This window comes from Porcisia hertigi, chromosome 2 (genome assembly GCF_017918235.1).
Source record: "Porcisia hertigi strain C119 chromosome 2, whole genome shotgun sequence".
NCBI lineage: Eukaryota > Euglenozoa > Kinetoplastea > Trypanosomatida > Trypanosomatidae > Porcisia > Porcisia hertigi.
In genome coordinates, this window is record NC_090561.1 from 125436 (window position 1) to 143420 (window position 17985).

Here is a 17985-nt window from a genome sequence, read left to right on the forward strand (position 1 = left end):
TTCTGCTCATGCGAGATGTTACACCAGCGACAACGGTTGGCGCAGCCCCGCACGCTCCAAAGGGGGGGGGCGCTGCCGAAGCTGTGGTGTGTGTTCGCCGCAGCGTATCCTCCGATAGTTCCACCAGGCCATATGGCGAGTCAAGGGTTCCCCCCGTTGGTCAAGTCATGCGGAGACATTGCAGCGAATCGTGGGGGCCGCGCACAAACGGTATAGCGACGTGCGTATGTTCTTACGCAGTTGGCGATACCACTTCGTAATGAGCGCTCGGGTAAGAAAAGAGCGAAGATCTACGAGCGACACCGGGGGTTCACACACATATATGGGGCGGTATAATTGCGATCTACAGCTGCCGACGTAGCCACATAGTCAGCGGCCTCATTGCAAGGTGCACCGGCATGTGCGTAGACAAACTGGAGGCGCACGGTCCCACCCCGATTTTATCAAATGCACAAGGGCAGCGCATCTCTCTCTCTCTCTCGATTCTGGAGCGTTGACGAAGAGCGGTCCCATGGCCAACGCAGATAGGGGAGGGACTGACTATCGGTGACGATGGTCAGGCTTCGTCTACATTGGGGGGCCCGTCGTCGCAGACTGGTAAAAAACAAATGGTGAAAGGCCCCGAAGGCATGGCACTATTCTCCGGCCGGTAACTGCACACACACGCGAGGGGGGGGGGGGGGGGGGGGGGGCCGCAGTCTTCGGTGGAAAAAAAAACATCGAACGGGCACGTATCAAATGGGGAAGGCAACACGAATTGCGGCTGCGGCAGAGCGGTGTTTGGTGACACTACAGCTGCCGTCGGTGGCCATGACGTAGGGGAGGTGGTGTGAGGACGACCACGGAAGAGCCTCCACTGGAGGCGATGCGTTACGCTCGTAAGAGGTCATCATCGGTGTGTATTTTGCGAGTGCTCAAGGAGCCAATCATAGCCGATGATCACCCCCCCCCTCCCTAGGCGTCCAGCACAACCACGGTGGGTAGGGAAGAGTAAGCAGGGGAGCCTCGCGCCGGAGGGGGGGGGGAGGGTGAGAGCCCTTCCCCTTCTAGCAAGAAACTAACAAACCCGTCCATCTCACACTGGCTGATCGGCGAGAAAGGGAAGTTCAGAGGTGGCGGCGGCTGAAGCTGGGAGGGGGGCCTCCTGGCCCCAGCCTCGCTCTTCGAATTTGAGGGATTCGTAGAGCAGCAGTCTTCCCCTGCAGTACTTTGATGTGCAGGGGCATTGCATGCGACCCAGACAGTGCTGATTCCTCATCTGTGGTGCAGAGGGAGGGAGACCAGTGACAAGGTGGTGAAGGCGAGTGTACTGGCTAATCAGCTTGTGTTTGGCCGTGTCTTGCATTGTCTCCCCCATACAGCTGCGGAACCGTAGATGAGTTTGAAATCGCCGTCGCCCGAGACAAGTTGCCTCATGTGCTGCGGTGAGGGTCCACATCTGTGATTTGCCAAGCAACTTAGCTGCCCCCCCCCCTCCCTCCCTCCTACGCGTTTGCTTTTGAATAGCGCTCGCGTTGTTGTTGAAGTTGGCGCGTGTGTGTCGAGTTGCAGGCCGTGAGGCCGAGGGTTCATTTTTTTGTCGCCGAATAGCGAGATCGGAACCGCATGCGCTCCCATGCAAAAGTGATCGAGACACTCTGTCTTCGTCGTTGTGACTCGGCAGTGTGCAGAGCAGTGCCGCCTCACATTTCTGCGGGCTCACTTTCATGCCATTGGTCTGAATGGCCCCATACGGGACCACATCCACAAGAATATTGTTGCCGATCCCACCCCCACCCCCCCCCCCTCGTCTCGCGCCCGACGCGGGATCGAGATGGCCAGGTCATCCGCGTACAGGTCGAATTGTACATCCGGATGTTTGTCCACCAACAACTCCAGAAGAGGAGTGGTGTACATGGAGAACAGTGGCGGTCCGAGGACGGTGCCTTGGGGGACACGCCAGCCTTGAGACCGTACTGCGGACTAAAACGATTGCCCAACTTCACTCGAGCATCGCGATGCATGAGGAGGTTTCTGAGCCAGTGTTTCAGGAGGTGCGCTGGGAGTCGCATCAGCAGTTTTACAAGAGTAGAGTGCTCTACTGTGGCGAACGCTTTGCTGAAGTCCACGAGGATAATCAGCATCCTCCGCGCTCGGCAGTGTCGTTGCACACGACCCTCGCCAGAGCGTTTGGGGGCACATCATTACGACGTTAGTATTCATCACGAGTGGCTTCAACCAAGTCGGTGATGTGCGCGATCTTCCATTCCAGTGGTGAAGTCGCGTCTGTGGGCGTACACTGGGCCCGGGTGAGGGCGCCTAGACATGCAGCAGCCGCGCCAACACCATGCGCCCCGTGAGCTTGGAGACACAAGTAATGGGACTGGTCGGCCTGTATGCGTCCGGTTGCTCTGGTGGCTTCCCCCGGTTACTGCGATGGGGCAACGCATGCGTTCCGCCACTCCTGGAAGACATTGTGGGATGGGCCACATCCACTTGATGAGAACCAGGAGATGTGCCCGGGCCACGTTCGGGAGGTGGTGCAACATCTCATTGTAAATGTCATCTGGCCCCGCAGCACGACAATCGCGGAGTCGTGCCAGTGCTGCGGTCATCTCTTCGGCCACGAACGGGCTGTCGATACCCTTTCCTCGTCGTGTTTCCATCCACCTTTGTATCGCACTGTAACTCCGGGCACATGTGGATGGAGGGGGAGCGCCCGCTCAGCCGCCTGTTTCACGGTGTGCGCTGTCGTGCAGCCGTCGCCCGCCTTTCGCACCCAACATGGGCGTACCCCAAAGTCACCCGACCACCCGTGCATCCCCCAGCGCTCGCAGTGCGCTCCCTCGGCTGTTAATCAGATCCCGCCGACCAGAAAACGCACTCCACTTCCTCTGAGGTGCTGAGCCTGTAGCGGACGTCGTACACCGCAACGTCGTCGCCCTCCGCGATTACGTACGCTGGGCGCTCTTGGCCGCACACCCACTTCAGATCGGGCACCACGCCATACCCCGCCAGCGTCGCTGGCACCTGCGACGCGACCCACGCTCTCATCGCCTCCGTCGCGTTCTTCTCCACCGCACTGCCCCAACAAAAAAGCTGCTGCCGTCCAAACTGCTGCGCCACCCTGTGCTCGTTCTTGAAGTAGTAGTGCACGTAGTACGGCACTGTAGGCGTGCCAACGTGCATGACCGTAGACACCCACGTTAGGGGACGACTTCGGGGCCGTTGAATCGAGTGAAAGCGTGCTTTCTTCTCAGACATGTAGCACACACGGCGCCGCGGACACACCTCAGCCGCTGCCGACCAGTGCTCCTGAACCTGCTTACCCATGAGCATATCTTCACGATGAATCAGCAGATTCAAGTACACTTTTTCCCAACTCGCGTTGAACGGCCTTGTGACGGCATGGAAAAGTAAATCGTTGCTGCCATCAAAGAGATTCACACTCCTCTGAATCAGGCGCCGGTCAAGTGCGAAGCCTGCACCGCTACCGTACACACACCCATTCTTGTAGATCTTGTACACCCTGTATAGGCACTCCTCCGTGTCCTCGATCGGGGCCGTGTCGGGCACAAGGCTGGCGTGCGGCAGCGTCGCCGTCAGGTCGCGCGGCTTCTCCCACCCACCCCGCATGTGCCGTAAATCGCTCAGGTACTGCGGCACCTTCAAATACGTGTCGTCGTCGCCCTTCATGATGTACGGCACGTCCGGGAACGACGTGTACGCGTAGTTCAACCACAGGATCAGCTTCTGGCTCATACCAACCTCCACAGGAAGGCCCCACGACATCGACATGCCAATCGTTTTGTTGGTGGTCGGCCGGCGGTCGGTCACCATGTCGATCCACACAACGTTGCGGTGCGTCAGCGCCTCCTGCCACAGCGCCGTCGACGCGTGGCACACGAACTGCGAGGCAGCAGTGAATGCGGGCACCACAGGCAGCGACAGTGCAGAGGACAGTTGCTCCAGCGACGACCTCGCACCAGCCGACGCCGCCGCACGCACAACGCCGGTCCGCACGGAAACGCATGGAGGCTCTGTCCAGTCGGCGTCTCGTGCAGACGCGCTGCGCCACCCTTCGCGCAGCACGACGCGGCGCTCGCTGTACTCATCAGCGCCCGCATCAGCCCCAAGCCTCGCTGCCAGTCTCTGCGCACTCGCCGCAACATACTCGCCGACCGTCGGCGCGACCAGCGACATGTCCACCACACCGTGTGTTTCGTTATACCTATCACTCTCCGCGGCAGCAAACACATACAGCGGCAGCAGCGCGCCAGTGAAATCGTTCTCGTTGCGTGCAACCTCGCGGTACGTCAGCCACGTCGCACGCTGCGCATCACGCAGAGGGAGCCGCGTGGCCTGGTCCGTCGACGGTATCCCCATCACGATCAGGTGCCGCGGCAGCGTCCTCTCAGCCCCCCGCGGCACACCAGTCACGTACGAGCGGCCAACCCACGACCACAACTTCAGCTCCGCGACCGCGTCCACGTCGTCCGTCACGCTCGCCATCGCCAGCAGCATCGGCCCAATCAACCCGAGCGGCGCAGACGTCGTTGCATACACGGCGAAGCCCTCGGCGTCAACGCCGGTGTGGCCCCCTGGTGTCTCCCCCGCCAGTGCAGCCTCGTACGTCACGTTGTCGAAGCACGCCACGCAGTCCCGGTCCACCACACGCAGCGACCACGACGGCAGCTGCGCACGTGCCACTCTCGCCTCGTGTCCAGCAGTGCTGGTGGAAGGCATCCCAGTCAGACCCAATCGCTTGGCCACGGTATCGTGCTGCACCAGCACAGACATCCCGACGAGCAGAGAACCGCTCAGTGGGGGAAACGCCTCGGCTTTCTCGGTAGGCGACACCTCGAAGCCAGACAACGCTGTCCGCTCAACTGCAACAAGCGACAGCAGTACACACACAGCTACAAAACACATCAGCGCAGTCCCTACACTCATCCAGGACTTGCAAAGCTTCCTGCACGAGTGAAGCTCTCTCTTTGAGCGCACAAGCACCAGTGACACGTGCCCTAACAACCGGGAGAACCTGCATCGCGCGTCATCCACCACACGCGCACAGCCACCGGTGTAGCTCTCGTCGCACACAACCCGCACATCGTCCGTGCGCTCCCTCTCGCTCAGCTGGGTCCGCTGCACCTGAGAACTGCCGTTATCACCTCTCACCAGGGGGCGTGCCAGTGACCTCGGCACCAGCGACGAGGCCTGTGTACCCGCTTTATTCTCGGCGATCCACATCGGCGAGGCGCAGCCAGGCACACGGCGCGCGCGCAGTGAGGTCCACGAGCAACACCGCCAATATTGGCAACAACAGACAGGCTCCAGCAGCACAGACTCCACGAACGTTCGCGATGCCGTCAGCACTCTGGAACTCAGGGCTAGCGACAACGCTAGCACGAACAAGAAAGGGGGTGGGGGAGGCACGGGCCCGAGACAGACAAGGCAGTGCGTACCTGCCGCTCTGACTAGCGCTGTACGCACGGCAAGTTGAGTGTGTCGACCTTCTTTTGCCGTTTCCACTCGTGTGTGTGTGTGTGTGTGTGTGTGTGTGTGTGTGTGTGTGTGTGTGTGTGTGTGTGTGTGTGTGTGTTTGTGTGTGTGTGTGTGTGTGTGTGTGTGTGTGTGTGTGTGTGTGTGTGTGTGTGTGTGGGAGTACACGGCCAGTACCAGTCAATAACACGTGAGCTTTGACAGAGCCACAAGCACAGTGGAGTGTGGACAGATGTGGGAGGGGTAGAGGGGGGGAGGGGGGAGTTGACAAAGATGGGAAGAGGCACGGAAGGAGGGACCCAACGTTACACCACGCCCCACAGGCGTGCGTATCGCGGAGGCCGCTACACCGCTGCACACACGGTCAACAACGCGCGTGCTTCCGCCCGACCACACGGGACGAGGAGGGGGAGAGCCGTGAGCAACACGGGCAGGGCTCATGTCGCGGTAGAAGAGGGAGTCACAACACACCACATCCGCACTTCACAGCACCAAACAGATCAGCGGATGAACTGAGGAGGGCGGGTTGAGCCCTCACAAATACAAGCGTTGGGCAGGAAACACCACCAATCCCCATACAAAGCACGCCAGGACCGAGGCAGCGGTGGCGGACATGGGCACGGCGTCCCCTCGACCTCTGCTGCGCAGCGCCACCATACACTGGGCCAGCGACACCCACTGTCCGCAACCAACCACAGCGCCCGGCTTGCTCTATAGCAAAAGTGTGGGTACTTATACACCACACTCATACTCCACGCCGAGGTGGCCAGCGCCAATCAGAGGTGCACACGTGGGCGTATATAAACACACATAGACGTACACACAGTCACACAAACAACACGATAACGGGAAACACAGGTGCTCACAGAGGGGCACAACAGACCTGCCGGAGGGGGAAGGAGGGAGGAGGGATGGCGCCTCGCTGCACCACACGCCGAATGTCGTCTCCAGTCTAAGGGCCCCACCGCCCGCCGCCCTCCGCGTGGGGAGTGACAGAAGCCCAACAGACATGCGAGACAGCAGAGAAACGAAGACGGCGAGAGACGCCCGAAGGAATACGGGACGATGACGGAAGGGCATGGAAACTGTGCGCGCGCTTCGCGCCAGTGAGGAGGGCCACAGACAAGTGCTGAGGGACGCGCAGCGCGCGCACAGTTTCTCCGGGGGACCCAGGCAAAGCAGCGTACGCCACGTGACACACGCAGCGCAACAGCGACGCGCGCCCGCTCAGCCGCCTGTTTCACGGTGTGCGCTGTCGTGCAGCCGTCGCCCGCCTTTCGCACCCAACATGGGCGTACCCCAAAGTCACCCGACCACCCGTGCATCCCCCAGCGCTCGCAGTGCGCTCCCTCGGCTGTTAATCAGATCCCGCCGACCAGAAAACGCACTCCACTTTCTTTGACGTGATGGGTCTGTAGCGGACATCGTACACCGCAACGTCGTCGCCCTCCGCAATCACGTACGCTGGGCGCTCTTGGCCGCACACCCACTTCACATCGGGCAGCACGCCATACCCCGCCAGCGTCGCTGGCACCTGCGACGCGACCCACGCTCTCATCGCCTCCGTCGCGTTCTTCTCCACCGCACTGCCCCGACACAAAAATCGCCGCCGCCTAGACTGCTGCGCCACCCTGTGCTCGTTCTTGAAGTAGTAGTGCACGTAGTACGGCACTGCAGGCGTGCCAACGTGCATGACCGTAGACACCCACGTTAGGGGACGACTTCGGGGCCGTTGAATCGAGTGAAAACGTGCTTTCTTCTCAGACATGTAGCACACACGGCGCCGCGGACACACCTCAGCCACTGCCGACCAGTGCTCCTGGACCTGCTTACCCATCAAAACATCCTCGAACTCCATGAACAGCTCCAAGTACACTCTTTCCCAACTCGCGTTGAACGGCCTTGTGACGGCATGGAAAAGTAAATCGTTGCTGCCATCAAAGAGATTCACACTCCTCTGAATCAGGCGCCGGTCAAGTGCGAGGGCTGCACCGCTACCGTAGACGATGCCGGACAACTGTAGCCAAAACATCCTGTATAGGCACTCCTCCGTGTCCTCGATCGGGGCCGTGTCGGGCACAAGGCTGGCGTGCGGCAGCGTCGCCGTCAGGTCGCGCGGCTTCTCCCACCCACCCCGCATGTGCCGTAAATCGCTCAGGTACTGCGGCACCTTCAAATACGTGTCGTCGTCGCCCTTCATGATGTACGGCACGTCCGGGAACGACGTGTACGCGTAGTTCAACCACAGGATCAGCTTCTGGCTCATACCAACCTCCACAGGAAGGCCCCACGATATCGACATGCCAATCTTTTTGTTGGTGGTCGGCCGGCGGTCGGTCACCATGTCGATCCACACAACGTTGCGGTGCGTCAGCGCCTCCTGCCACAGCGCCGTCGACGCGTGGCACACGAACTGCGAGGCAGCAGTGAATGCGGGCACCACAGGCAGCGACAGTGCAGAGGACAGTTGCTCCAGCGACGACCTCGCACCAGCCGACGCCGCCGCACGCACAACGCCGGTCCGCACGGAAACGCATGGAGGCTCTGTCCAGTCGGCGTCTCGTGCAGACGCGCTGCGCCACCCTTCGCGCAGCACGACGCGGCGCTCGCTGTACTCATCAGCGCCCGCATCAGCCCCAAGCCTCGCTGCCAGTCTCTGCGCACTCGCCGCAACATACTCGCCGACCGTCGGCGCGACCAGCGACATGTCCACCACACCGTGTGTTTCGTTATACCTATCACTCTCCGCGGCAGCAAACACATACAGCGGCAGCAGCGCGCCAGTGAAATCGTTCTCGTTGCGTGCAACCTCGCGGTACGTCAGCCACGTCGCACGCTGCGCATCACGCAGAGGGAGCCGCGTGGCCTGGTCCGTCGACGGTATCCCCATCACGATCAGGTGCCGCGGCAGCGTCCTCTCAGCCCCCCGCGGCACACCAGTCACGTACGAGCGGCCAACCCACGACCACAACTTCAGCTCCGCGACCGCGTCCACGTCGTCCGTCACGCTCGCCATCGCCAGCAGCATCGGCCCAATCAACCCGAGCGGCGCAGACGTCGTTGCATACACGGCGAAGCCCTCGGCGTCAACGCCGGTGTGGCCCCCTGGTGTCTCCCCCGCCAGTGCAGCCTCGTACGTCACGTTGTCGAAGCACGCCACGCACTCCCGGTCCACCACACGCAGCGACCACGACGGCAGCTGCGCACGTGCCACTCTCGCCTCGTGTCCAGCAGTGCTGGTGGAAGGCATCCCAGTCAGACCCAATCGCTTGGCCACGGTATCGTGCTGCACCAGCACAGACATCCCGACAAGCAGAGAACCGCTCAGTGGGGGAAACGCCTCGGCTTTCTCGGCGGGCGACACCTCGAAGCCAGACAACGCTGTCCGCTCAACTGCAACAAGCGACAGCAGTACACACACAGCTACAAAACACATCAGCGCAGTCCCTACACTCATCCAGGACTCGCGAAGCTTCCTGCACGAGTGAAGCTCTCTCTTTGAGCGCACAAGCACCAGTGCCACGTGCCCTAACAACCGGGAGAACCTGCATCGCGCGTCATCCACCACACGCGCACAGCCACCGGTGTAGCTCTCGTCGCACACAACCCGCACATCGTCCGTGCGCTCCCTCTCGCTCAGCTGGGTCCGCTGCACCTGAGAACTGCCGTTATCACCTCTCACCAGGGGGCGTGCCAGTGACCTCGGCACCAGCGACGAGGCCTGTGTACCCGCTTTATTCTCGGCGATCCACATCGGCGAGGCGCAGCCAGGCACACGGCGCGCGCGCAGTGAGGTCCACGAGCAACACCGCCAATATTGGCAACAACAGACAGGCTCCAGCAGCACAGACTCCACGAACGTTCGCGATGCCGTCAGCACTCTGGAACTCAGAGCTAGCGACAACGCTAGCACGAACAAGAAGGGGGTGGGGGGAGGCACGGGCCCGAGACAGACAAGGCAGTGCGTACCTGCCGCTCTGACTAGCGCTGTACGCACAGCAAGTTGAGTGTGTCGACCTTCTGTCGCCGTTTCCACTCGTGTGTGTGTGTGTGTGTGTGTGAGGGGGGGGGGGGAAGGGGGGAAAACACGGCCAGTACTAAACGATAACACGTGAGCTTTGACAGAGCAACAAGCACAGTGGAGTGTGGATAGATGGGGGAGGGGAGGGAGGGGGAGGGGGAGTACACGGCCAGTAATAAACGATAACACGTGAGCTTTGACAGAGCAACAAGCACAGTGGAGTGTGGACAGATGGGGGAGGGGAGGGGGAGGGGGAAGGGGGAGTACACGGCCAGTAATAAACGATAACACGTGAGCTTTGACAGAGCAACAAGCACAGTGGAGTGTGGACAGATGGGGGAGGGGAAGGGGGAAGGGGGAGTACACGGCCAGTAATAAACGATAACACGTGAGCTTTGACAGAGCAACAAGCACAGTGGAGTGTGGACAGATGGGGGAGGGGGAGGGGGAAAGGGGGGAAAACACGGCCAGTAATAAACGATAACACGTGAGCTTTGACAGAGCAACAAGCACAGTGGAGTGTGGACAGATGGGGGAGGGGAGGGAGGGGGAGGGGGAGTACACGGCCAGTAATAAACGATAACACGTGAGCTTTGACAGAGCAACAAGCACAGTGGAGTGTGGACAGATGGGGGAGGGGAGGGGAGGGGAGGGGGAAGGGGGAGTACACGGCCAGTAATAAACGATAACACGTGAGCTTTGACAGAGCAACAAGCACAGTGGAGTGTGGACAGATGGGGGAGGGGAGGGGGAGGTGGAGGGGGAAGGGGGAGTACACGGCCAGTAATAAACGATAACACGTGAGCTTTGACAGAGCAACAAGCACAGTGGAGTGTGGACAGATGGGGGAGGGAGGGGAGGGGGAGGGGGAAGGGGGAGTACACGGCCAGTAATAAACGATAACACGTGAGCTTTGACAGAGCAACAAGCACAGTGGAGTGTGGACAGATGGGGGAGGGGAGGAGGGGAAGGGGGAAGGGGGGAGTACACAGCCAGTAATAAACGATAACACGTGAGCTTTGACAGAGCAACAAGCACAGTGGAGTGTGGACAGATGGGGGAGGTGGGGGAGGGGGAAGGGGGAGTACACAGCCAGTAATAAACGATAGCACGTGAGCTTTGACAGAGCAACAAGCACAGTGGAGTGTGGACAGATGGGGGAGGGGAGGGAGGGGAAGGGGGAAGGGGGAGTACACGGCCAGTAATAAACGATAACACGTGAGCTTTGACAGAGCAACAAGCACAGTGGAGTGTGGACAGATGGGGGAGGTGGGGGAGGGGGGGGGGAAAGGGGGGAGTACACGGCCAGTAATAAACGATAACAAGTGAGCTTTGACAGAGCAACAAGCACAGTGGAGTGTGGACAGATGTGGGAGGGGGAGGGGGAGGGGGTGGGGAGAGTTGACAAAGATGGGAAGAGGCACGGAAGGAGGGACCCAGCGTTACACCACGCCCCACAGGCGTGCGTATCGCGGAGCCCGCTACACCGCTGCGCACACGGTCAACAACGCGCGTGCTTCCGCCTGACCACACGGGACGAGGGAGGGGAAGAGCCGTGAGCAACACGGGCAGGGCTCATGTCGCGGTAGAAGAGGGAGTCACAACACACCACATCCGCACTTCACAGCACCAAACAGATCAGCGGATGAACTGAGGAGGGCGGGTTGAGCCCTCACAAATACAAGCGTTGGGCAGGAAACACCACCAATCCCCATACAAAGCACGCCAGGACCGAGGCAACGGTGGCGGACATGGGCACGGCGTCCCCTCGACCTCTGCTGCGCAGCGCCACCAAACACTGGACCAGCGACACACAGTGCCCGCAACCAACCACAGCGCCCGGCTTGCTCTATAGCAAAAGCGTGGGTACTTATACACCACACTCATACTCCACGCCGAGGTGGCCAGCGCCAATCAGAGGTGCACATATACATGTATGTGTACGTTTGGTTGTATGTATATAGAGAGACATGCATACACGGACACACACACACAACAACGAAGAGAAGCGATGCAATATCTGAGCACTAAAACATGCCCCTGTAAAAGACATCAGGGTACACCGCAAGGAAGCTGCGATTCGGCAGCGCACGGCCCCAACCGCGCAGCATCACGTTTTGCAGCCACAGAGGAGATGACGTTGCCGTGGAACACATCCATGTTCGTCAGCATAACGTAGCCAAACGACATGGCCTGCATCTCTCGCAGACCGACGTTGTACAAGATTTCTATTATCGCCTCCTGCAGCAGCCGCTTGTAATTCAATGTGTTCCTCTGTTTCTTCACCCGCTTAGTAGCGCTCCTTTGTGCCTCTCGCATGAGTGCCTGAAAAACTCGAGTCAACACGCATACCGTACGACACCACAAAACGCGCAGGGTGCAACGTGGCCGTGCTGCCGATGCTCGTTGCGAGATTATTAGCTCTCAGCTTTCGCAGTGTCCTTTCCAGATTGTCCGCCATCGGTCCGCTCTGGTCGTCGTACGCAAGATAGGCCGTCGGCACCCCATCACGTCCAGGGGCGTGCGACATGGTTGTCCGCAGCCACTGCGCGTACTGCTTGTAGAGTCCCACCGCAGACCCCACATGCCGCGAGCAGTCGCGTTCGCTATTCGCCACAGGGAAGCCCATGCCAGTCCAGCTCGGGTCGGTTTGGTCGAGAACGTACCGTGTCGGGCCCCACGGCAAAACTCGTATGTCCGTTTTTCGGGGCTTCTCGACGACACGTGGCCTCGCGACGCCGCACGTGAATTCCAATCACACCCTCAACATTCGCAGGCCGCAGCGCGCCACGCACCACAACACCCCCCCTGCCATCAGTTGCCACGATCCCGCAATCCGTCGGCTACCCGAGCAAGGCAGCGTTCCCCGAGTACAGACGATCCACCTCTTCAGACACGTGCCTGGACGGACCCATCAATCCAAAACAGCCGCGTCATCTCCTCCAGTCTTGGGTCTACGTAAAACGCCATCAAACCCGACAAGACAGCCATCCGCATCTGCCCCGCCTCACGTGCCGCGCATGCTCGTGCTGCTGTGGTCACCCCCCCCTTCCCCCCCCATGCACCACGAGCAAGCGCAGCCTGTATATTTGCACGCGGTCCCAGCGACTGTACTGCACAGCTGCGGTGCAGTTGCCGAACACATCCGTCATCGTCAGCTCATCCGCAGACTCACGGAACACAACCGAGTCACCGCGGTGGTCCGCCACAGAAGCCACTGAAGGCGAGATGGACCTCGAGTCGGCAAGCCAGTCGTCCAGGTTGTACTCGTGCACCCCGTTGCGCACAGGTGGCAGCCTCCACCAATGACGCTCTCAGCTGATCCTCCAGTGGCTCGGGGCTGAGCGGTGCGCCCGCCTTGCCATCGTAATCGAGCCGCTGTAAGTCCAGCGCAGCGCCCCTCGCCTGCAGCTCCGCGAAGATAAGCTTCACCTCGTCATTTGTAACAACGCAGTACCGCCCCTCGAGCCGGATCGCATTGAAGCCGTGCAACGTCGACGCATTGCAGCGCAGATACGGTATTGTATGTCGCCGGCACAAAGAACGGCAGCACACACGCTCCGCTAGACGCGCGTGGAAGACGGATGCCGTCGATGGTCTCCTGCAGTTGGTTGTGCGGAAGGCCCCCAGCGCAAAAGCTGGACAATGAAGAAGTATGGCGCGCGCACCGCAGCTCGAAGGGGCTCGGTACAGTCGACCTCGCGTCGGGGCCGAACCGCGGCACAACCGCGCTGCCGTCGCTCGTCAGCCCCACCGACACGGGCGGTGCAACGTCGCAGTCAACGTCTGTGTCATTCACGGCAGCAGTCCCGAAGTGCGGCAGCGCACTGCCCCCCGGCAGCAGCCCCACGCTGTGCAGCCGAGATACGCACTCCTCCACGGACGCTAAAACAAAGCCACCCGCAGGCGGCACATCTCGGCACACCACAGTAGTCGCGTTGCGAAGCGCACTCGTTGCAGCGGCCGCAGCAGCAGCAGCAGCAGCACCGCCTCCTTCCAGTTCAACTTCAAATGGAAATCGGTGCCGTCACCCGCATCGCCTATGTGCTCTACTCCGTCGCGAAAGAGAGCCCCACTCGGTGTCCACATATCCTGCGAGGTTGATGGGGAACACGAGGAGCGTGACAGCAACCATCATCATGACAGAGAAGTGTGTACTCTGCACCTGCGTGTGCTCACACCGGGAAAACACATGCAAGCGCTCCGTCGGCTAGGCTTCTTCTCAGACTTGCCACCAACGCTGTGCGGGTCGCACGGCAGCAGCCCCCCTGGCTATGCGCCCCCCTCCAGCACATGCTGCTCCGCTGCCTTTCCGCATGGGGCTCTGACAGTGTGTGCTATCCATGTGCGGCGACAGCTGCCTGCGTCGGGGGCGGAGTGAGGGCAGTGGTAGAGAGGGGAGAGAGGCGTCAAGCGAAAACAAAAACGGCTATGGTGAGGAGAAGGGAAAGGCCAGCGAGTAAAAAAAAAAAACGTCAGTGCCACCTTCACTGTTGCCAGGGGCAACAACAACAACCAACGAAGTGCCGGTGTGCTGTGTGGCTTCTTCACATCAACAAGATGCCCCTTGGGGCGCAGTGCGTTGCACAGTGTGCCCTGTTGGCCCACCCACCCCACCCACCCCCAGCAGTGGTGGTGCAGCACGATGGCATACGGAGAGTGGAACATAAAAGAGTAGAAGGGAAAGGGAAAGGGAATAGAGAACGGGCGGACTTGGGCAGGAGGCGCATGGCTGCTTCGCTGTTTGGGGGGTGTCGCCCACGACAGGTAGTCGCAGACACTTTAGTTGCTGCTGCTGATGGCCCCCCCCCACACCCCCAGCCGAGCGTACGGACAGGCCTACGGTTCCGCCTCGTGCTTCACCCCTTGACCACCATTCTCCGGCTCGCCAAAAGCACAGCGTCACGTGAGGGAGGACGGAAGGGGTAGAGAGGGGAGGGGGTGGGGGGTGGGGGGGGGTGGTGGAGGGGGGGGAGGCCGGAGAGATATTTGTTCGTGCTGCACAGACTGAAAAATACGGAGGAAAGCGCAATGTCAGAACTACAACACACATCACACGATGCCGAGAAGAGAGATGCACGCACGGCGACACACGAAGAGATAAAAACAAACACGGGTCCACCTGCACGCGTGATGGGGGCAAAAAGCACAGCAGAGCCCCCACAACGCCTTTCCTCCTCCCCACACACACACCACTCCTCCCTCCCGTCCGCATGACTGACAGACTCCGTCCCCGTGGCATTTTCGTGAAATTATTATTTTTTTTGTTCTTGTTTCCGTGCCTCTTAATGGTGCCCCAAAGGCGAGGAGGAAGAGGGGGGGAAGAGGGAGAGGGGGGGAAGAGGGGGAAGAGGGGGAAAAGGGGGAAGAGGGAGAAGAGGGGGAAGAGGGGGAAGAGGGGGAAGAGGGGGAAGAGGGGGGAGGGGGCAACACCTCACCACTGTACACTTCACGTCCACCGCACATATGTATATATATATATGTGTGTATAGATGTATGTTCGTATATATGCGCGTGTGTTGGTGTGCACGCCTCACTCGGGAGCCCGGATACCCCCCCCCGCCCCTTTTTTAAAACCATCCTTTTTTCACGTGCGGCAGCATCATGGGCCATCCTGGCTGCAGCGCGGCGTGGTTCGAGGCCGTGAAGGTGGTGTTATACACGGCAACACCGTCTCGGAGAAACATTATTTGTGCCTTCGTATAACCAGAGCGTCCGCGGTGCGGCACCCAGAGCACCGTCGGTAAGTCGTCCCAGCCGGGCCCGAGTGACACATTCGCATTTTTGCGAATCCACTGCGCCTCACGTTCACGTGCCGCCTTCTCAGATTCGACGACCGTGCCTGCCGGTGTGACACCATCCCCCACGCGATGTTCCTCCAAAAAGTAAAAGTTATGCAGAAAACGCATGCTCGCCGGGGTACAGTGATGAATGACCACGGAGGCCCACGTCACGATGCCGTCGACATCGCGCCGCAGAGCGTGAAAGCGGGGCGTGGGCTCCTCCACGTACGTAATTCCAGGATGAGAGCAGAGCTGCGCGACACGCGCACGTCGGTCGTGTAGAGTAGTCCCAATAAAGCGATCCTCCTCAGTCATCGCGACGTCGGTGTAAATATCGGCAAAGACAGAGTTGAAGTCAAACATAGCGATCAGCGCCACGTCTCGGAGATTCTCGGTTCCGTAAGCCTTTCGTGGCCTCTCGAGAACGATGCGTGCCACCTTACGAGTCATTGAGTAGTGCATTCCTGTGAAATAGAGGACGCCCTCGGACTGCCCTGCCAAAAGACCCCAGTACACGCACTCCCTCTCTGCAAACTGTGACAGCCATGGATAAGATGTATCATCAGCGTGTGACACACCGGTTTGCAGCGTGCCACCAGCACGTTCGACTGCTTCCAAAGCAGCCGGTGCTCTGCCAGCGCCGTCTCTCCGCTCGGCAGTGAGGTTGCGGTGCCGCAGGCCACTCAACATATAAACGAAGTCGCTCATCAGTTGCGGCACCTTGATGTATGTTGAGTCGTCACCCTTAACAATGAAGGGGACGTGCGGGAAGGCGTGGTAGGCGTACTCGAGCCACAGAACCGTCTTCTGTGTGGTGCCCACCGCCGCCGCCATTTTCGACATGCGGTCGCCATTCTGTGCGGTCGTCTCCACATTTTGGTCTGCCACTATATCGATCCACAGAGCATCTCTGTGCTGAAGGGCCTCTAGCCAAAGCCCAGAGGAGGCCTCGCACAAGAAGCGTGCCACCGCTGTGAAAGCCGGTGTTACAGGAAGCCGAAGGTGGGCAGCCAGCACCGCTAGCGGAGGGAGTGGGTAGCCTGCGCCGCCGTGCACAATGGATGAGGTGACGTGACTACAAGGAGAGCTGTTGAGATCGGACGTGCGCCACTCCGGTCGTAGAAACATGCGCCGCTGGCGATACGAGAAGCCGGCACGGGATGCCAGTCCGCCAGATGCCGACATGGAAATTGTACGGTAGAAATTCGATGCATCAGCGAACTCCTTCACTGTTGGCCGATACAACTCTGCCGCGGCATCGAGACCAATGTCCTCGTCCTGGCCCACCCATGTTGGGTCCCGCGCCACGATGTGCGCCGGTGCGGCGAAGATGTAAAGAGGCAAAAGACGGCCTTGAAAGGAATTGGCACTGCGGGCAACGTCAGTGTAGCGCTTCCACGTACTGCGTTGCGCATCACGCAGCTGGCTGTGGCGGACAGCGTCGACAGAAGGGATGCCCATGACAGCGACGTAGGGTGGCAGCCTCACCGCACTAGTCTCCGAAAAGATGCGAGTACGCTTCAGCCAGTGCCAATGAGGCAGTTCGGCTGCCACGTCGACGCCGTCCGTCAAGCTGGACATGGCAAGCAGCATCGGCCCAATTTTGCCCAGCGGGGCGCCGATGTTGGCGAACACAGCGTATGGACCCCCCTGATTGTTCAGAAACTCCTCCGGCGTTGTCTCCGTCGTGTTGTGCGCCTCACAGCTCAAGGTAGCGCCACTACTGTTGCAACTGCCGCCTCGCTGACTTGGCTGCTGCACCTTCAACCCCTCTAGTCGCGCATCCATACCCTCCACCTGCATGCGTCTCAGGCCATCGGCGGCGTGCTGCACCGCGGCCTTGTACGTCTCCTTGTCGAGGCAATCCTTACAGTGCGCAGGCACTACCCGCAGCGTCCATGATGGGAGGTGAACCCACTTCACTTTGCGAGCGTAACCGAGTTGCATGCGCTGCGGCGCGTCCTCGTGCTGGACAAGGATGGACAGCGTACCATTCCAACTCGGCACATGCGGTCGATACGACACATGCAAGACAGCCATAATAAAGCCAAAGAGTAGGAGTACGATGCAAATAAAAGTGCGAAGCAACTCTCGACGCCCAAGCTGCCATTCTTGTTGGCGGCTAGTGCCTTTCAAGGCATCAGCACATCCGCTCCTCCTCCTCGAGAATTGGGGTAGCCACTTGCAGTAGGGCTGAGCAATGGAGCCCATCTGAAACCACGCACGCGAGCATCTCCCCCAAGAGCACGCCCACGCCCGACGGTACCCCCCGTTGCCTCCCCTGTGGGAATGTCGCGGGGAACCCACAGGAACGGAAGGCCCTGATGACGACATCGCCTTGTGTACAGGGAGCCCAGAATCTTCCATACCTGTCCGGTCGCGTCGGTGAGACAGCACAGTGCCCTCCACGGCAGCAGCTCCAGACGCCACACGGGAGCACTCGTCCCACTGTGAACGAGTGCCCCCGTGCACCTCCCCAGGCTGCGCTAATGCCGACGCATGAGAGAACGATGAGTTCATTTTTGTCGACATGGGCACTTGAGGCGACTGAGTCTGTAACAGTGGTCTGCAGCACACCGCTGTGGCAGGTGAACGCTGCGCGGCCGACCCAGACGTGGGCTGGGTGGGCACATCTCCTCGCGTGTTCACCATGCCACTGTCCGTGGCACTACCCGTTGAATCCCAGCCGACACGGCTATT

The 17985-nt window shown here is 60.2% G+C and overlaps 3 protein-coding genes across 3 annotated transcripts; all 3 read right to left on the reverse strand.

The window, feature by feature from the left end:
• Nucleotides 1-1682: 1682 nt before the first annotated feature.
• On the reverse strand, nucleotides 1683-2123 carry JKF63_07563 (uncharacterized protein; the record flags this gene model as incomplete). Its single annotated transcript, XM_067903500.1, has 1 exon — nucleotides 1683-2123. One exon carries the CDS (start codon nucleotides 2121-2123, stop codon nucleotides 1683-1685), a length of 441 nt encoding a protein of 146 aa, XP_067759932.1.
• Nucleotides 2124-11792: 9669 nt separating this feature from the next.
• JKF63_07564 (uncharacterized protein) lies at nucleotides 11793-12131 on the reverse strand (the record flags this gene model as incomplete). Its single annotated transcript, XM_067903501.1, has 1 exon — nucleotides 11793-12131. One exon carries the CDS (start codon nucleotides 12129-12131, stop codon nucleotides 11793-11795), a length of 339 nt encoding a protein of 112 aa, XP_067759933.1.
• A 2941-nt stretch (nucleotides 12132-15072) lies between these two features.
• JKF63_07566 (uncharacterized protein) lies at nucleotides 15073-17937 on the reverse strand (the record flags this gene model as incomplete). The annotated part of the gene is made up of 1 exon (XM_067903502.1): nucleotides 15073-17937. One exon carries the CDS (start codon nucleotides 17935-17937, stop codon nucleotides 15073-15075), a length of 2865 nt encoding a protein of 954 aa, XP_067759934.1.
• Nucleotides 17938-17985: the final 48 nt, after the last annotated feature.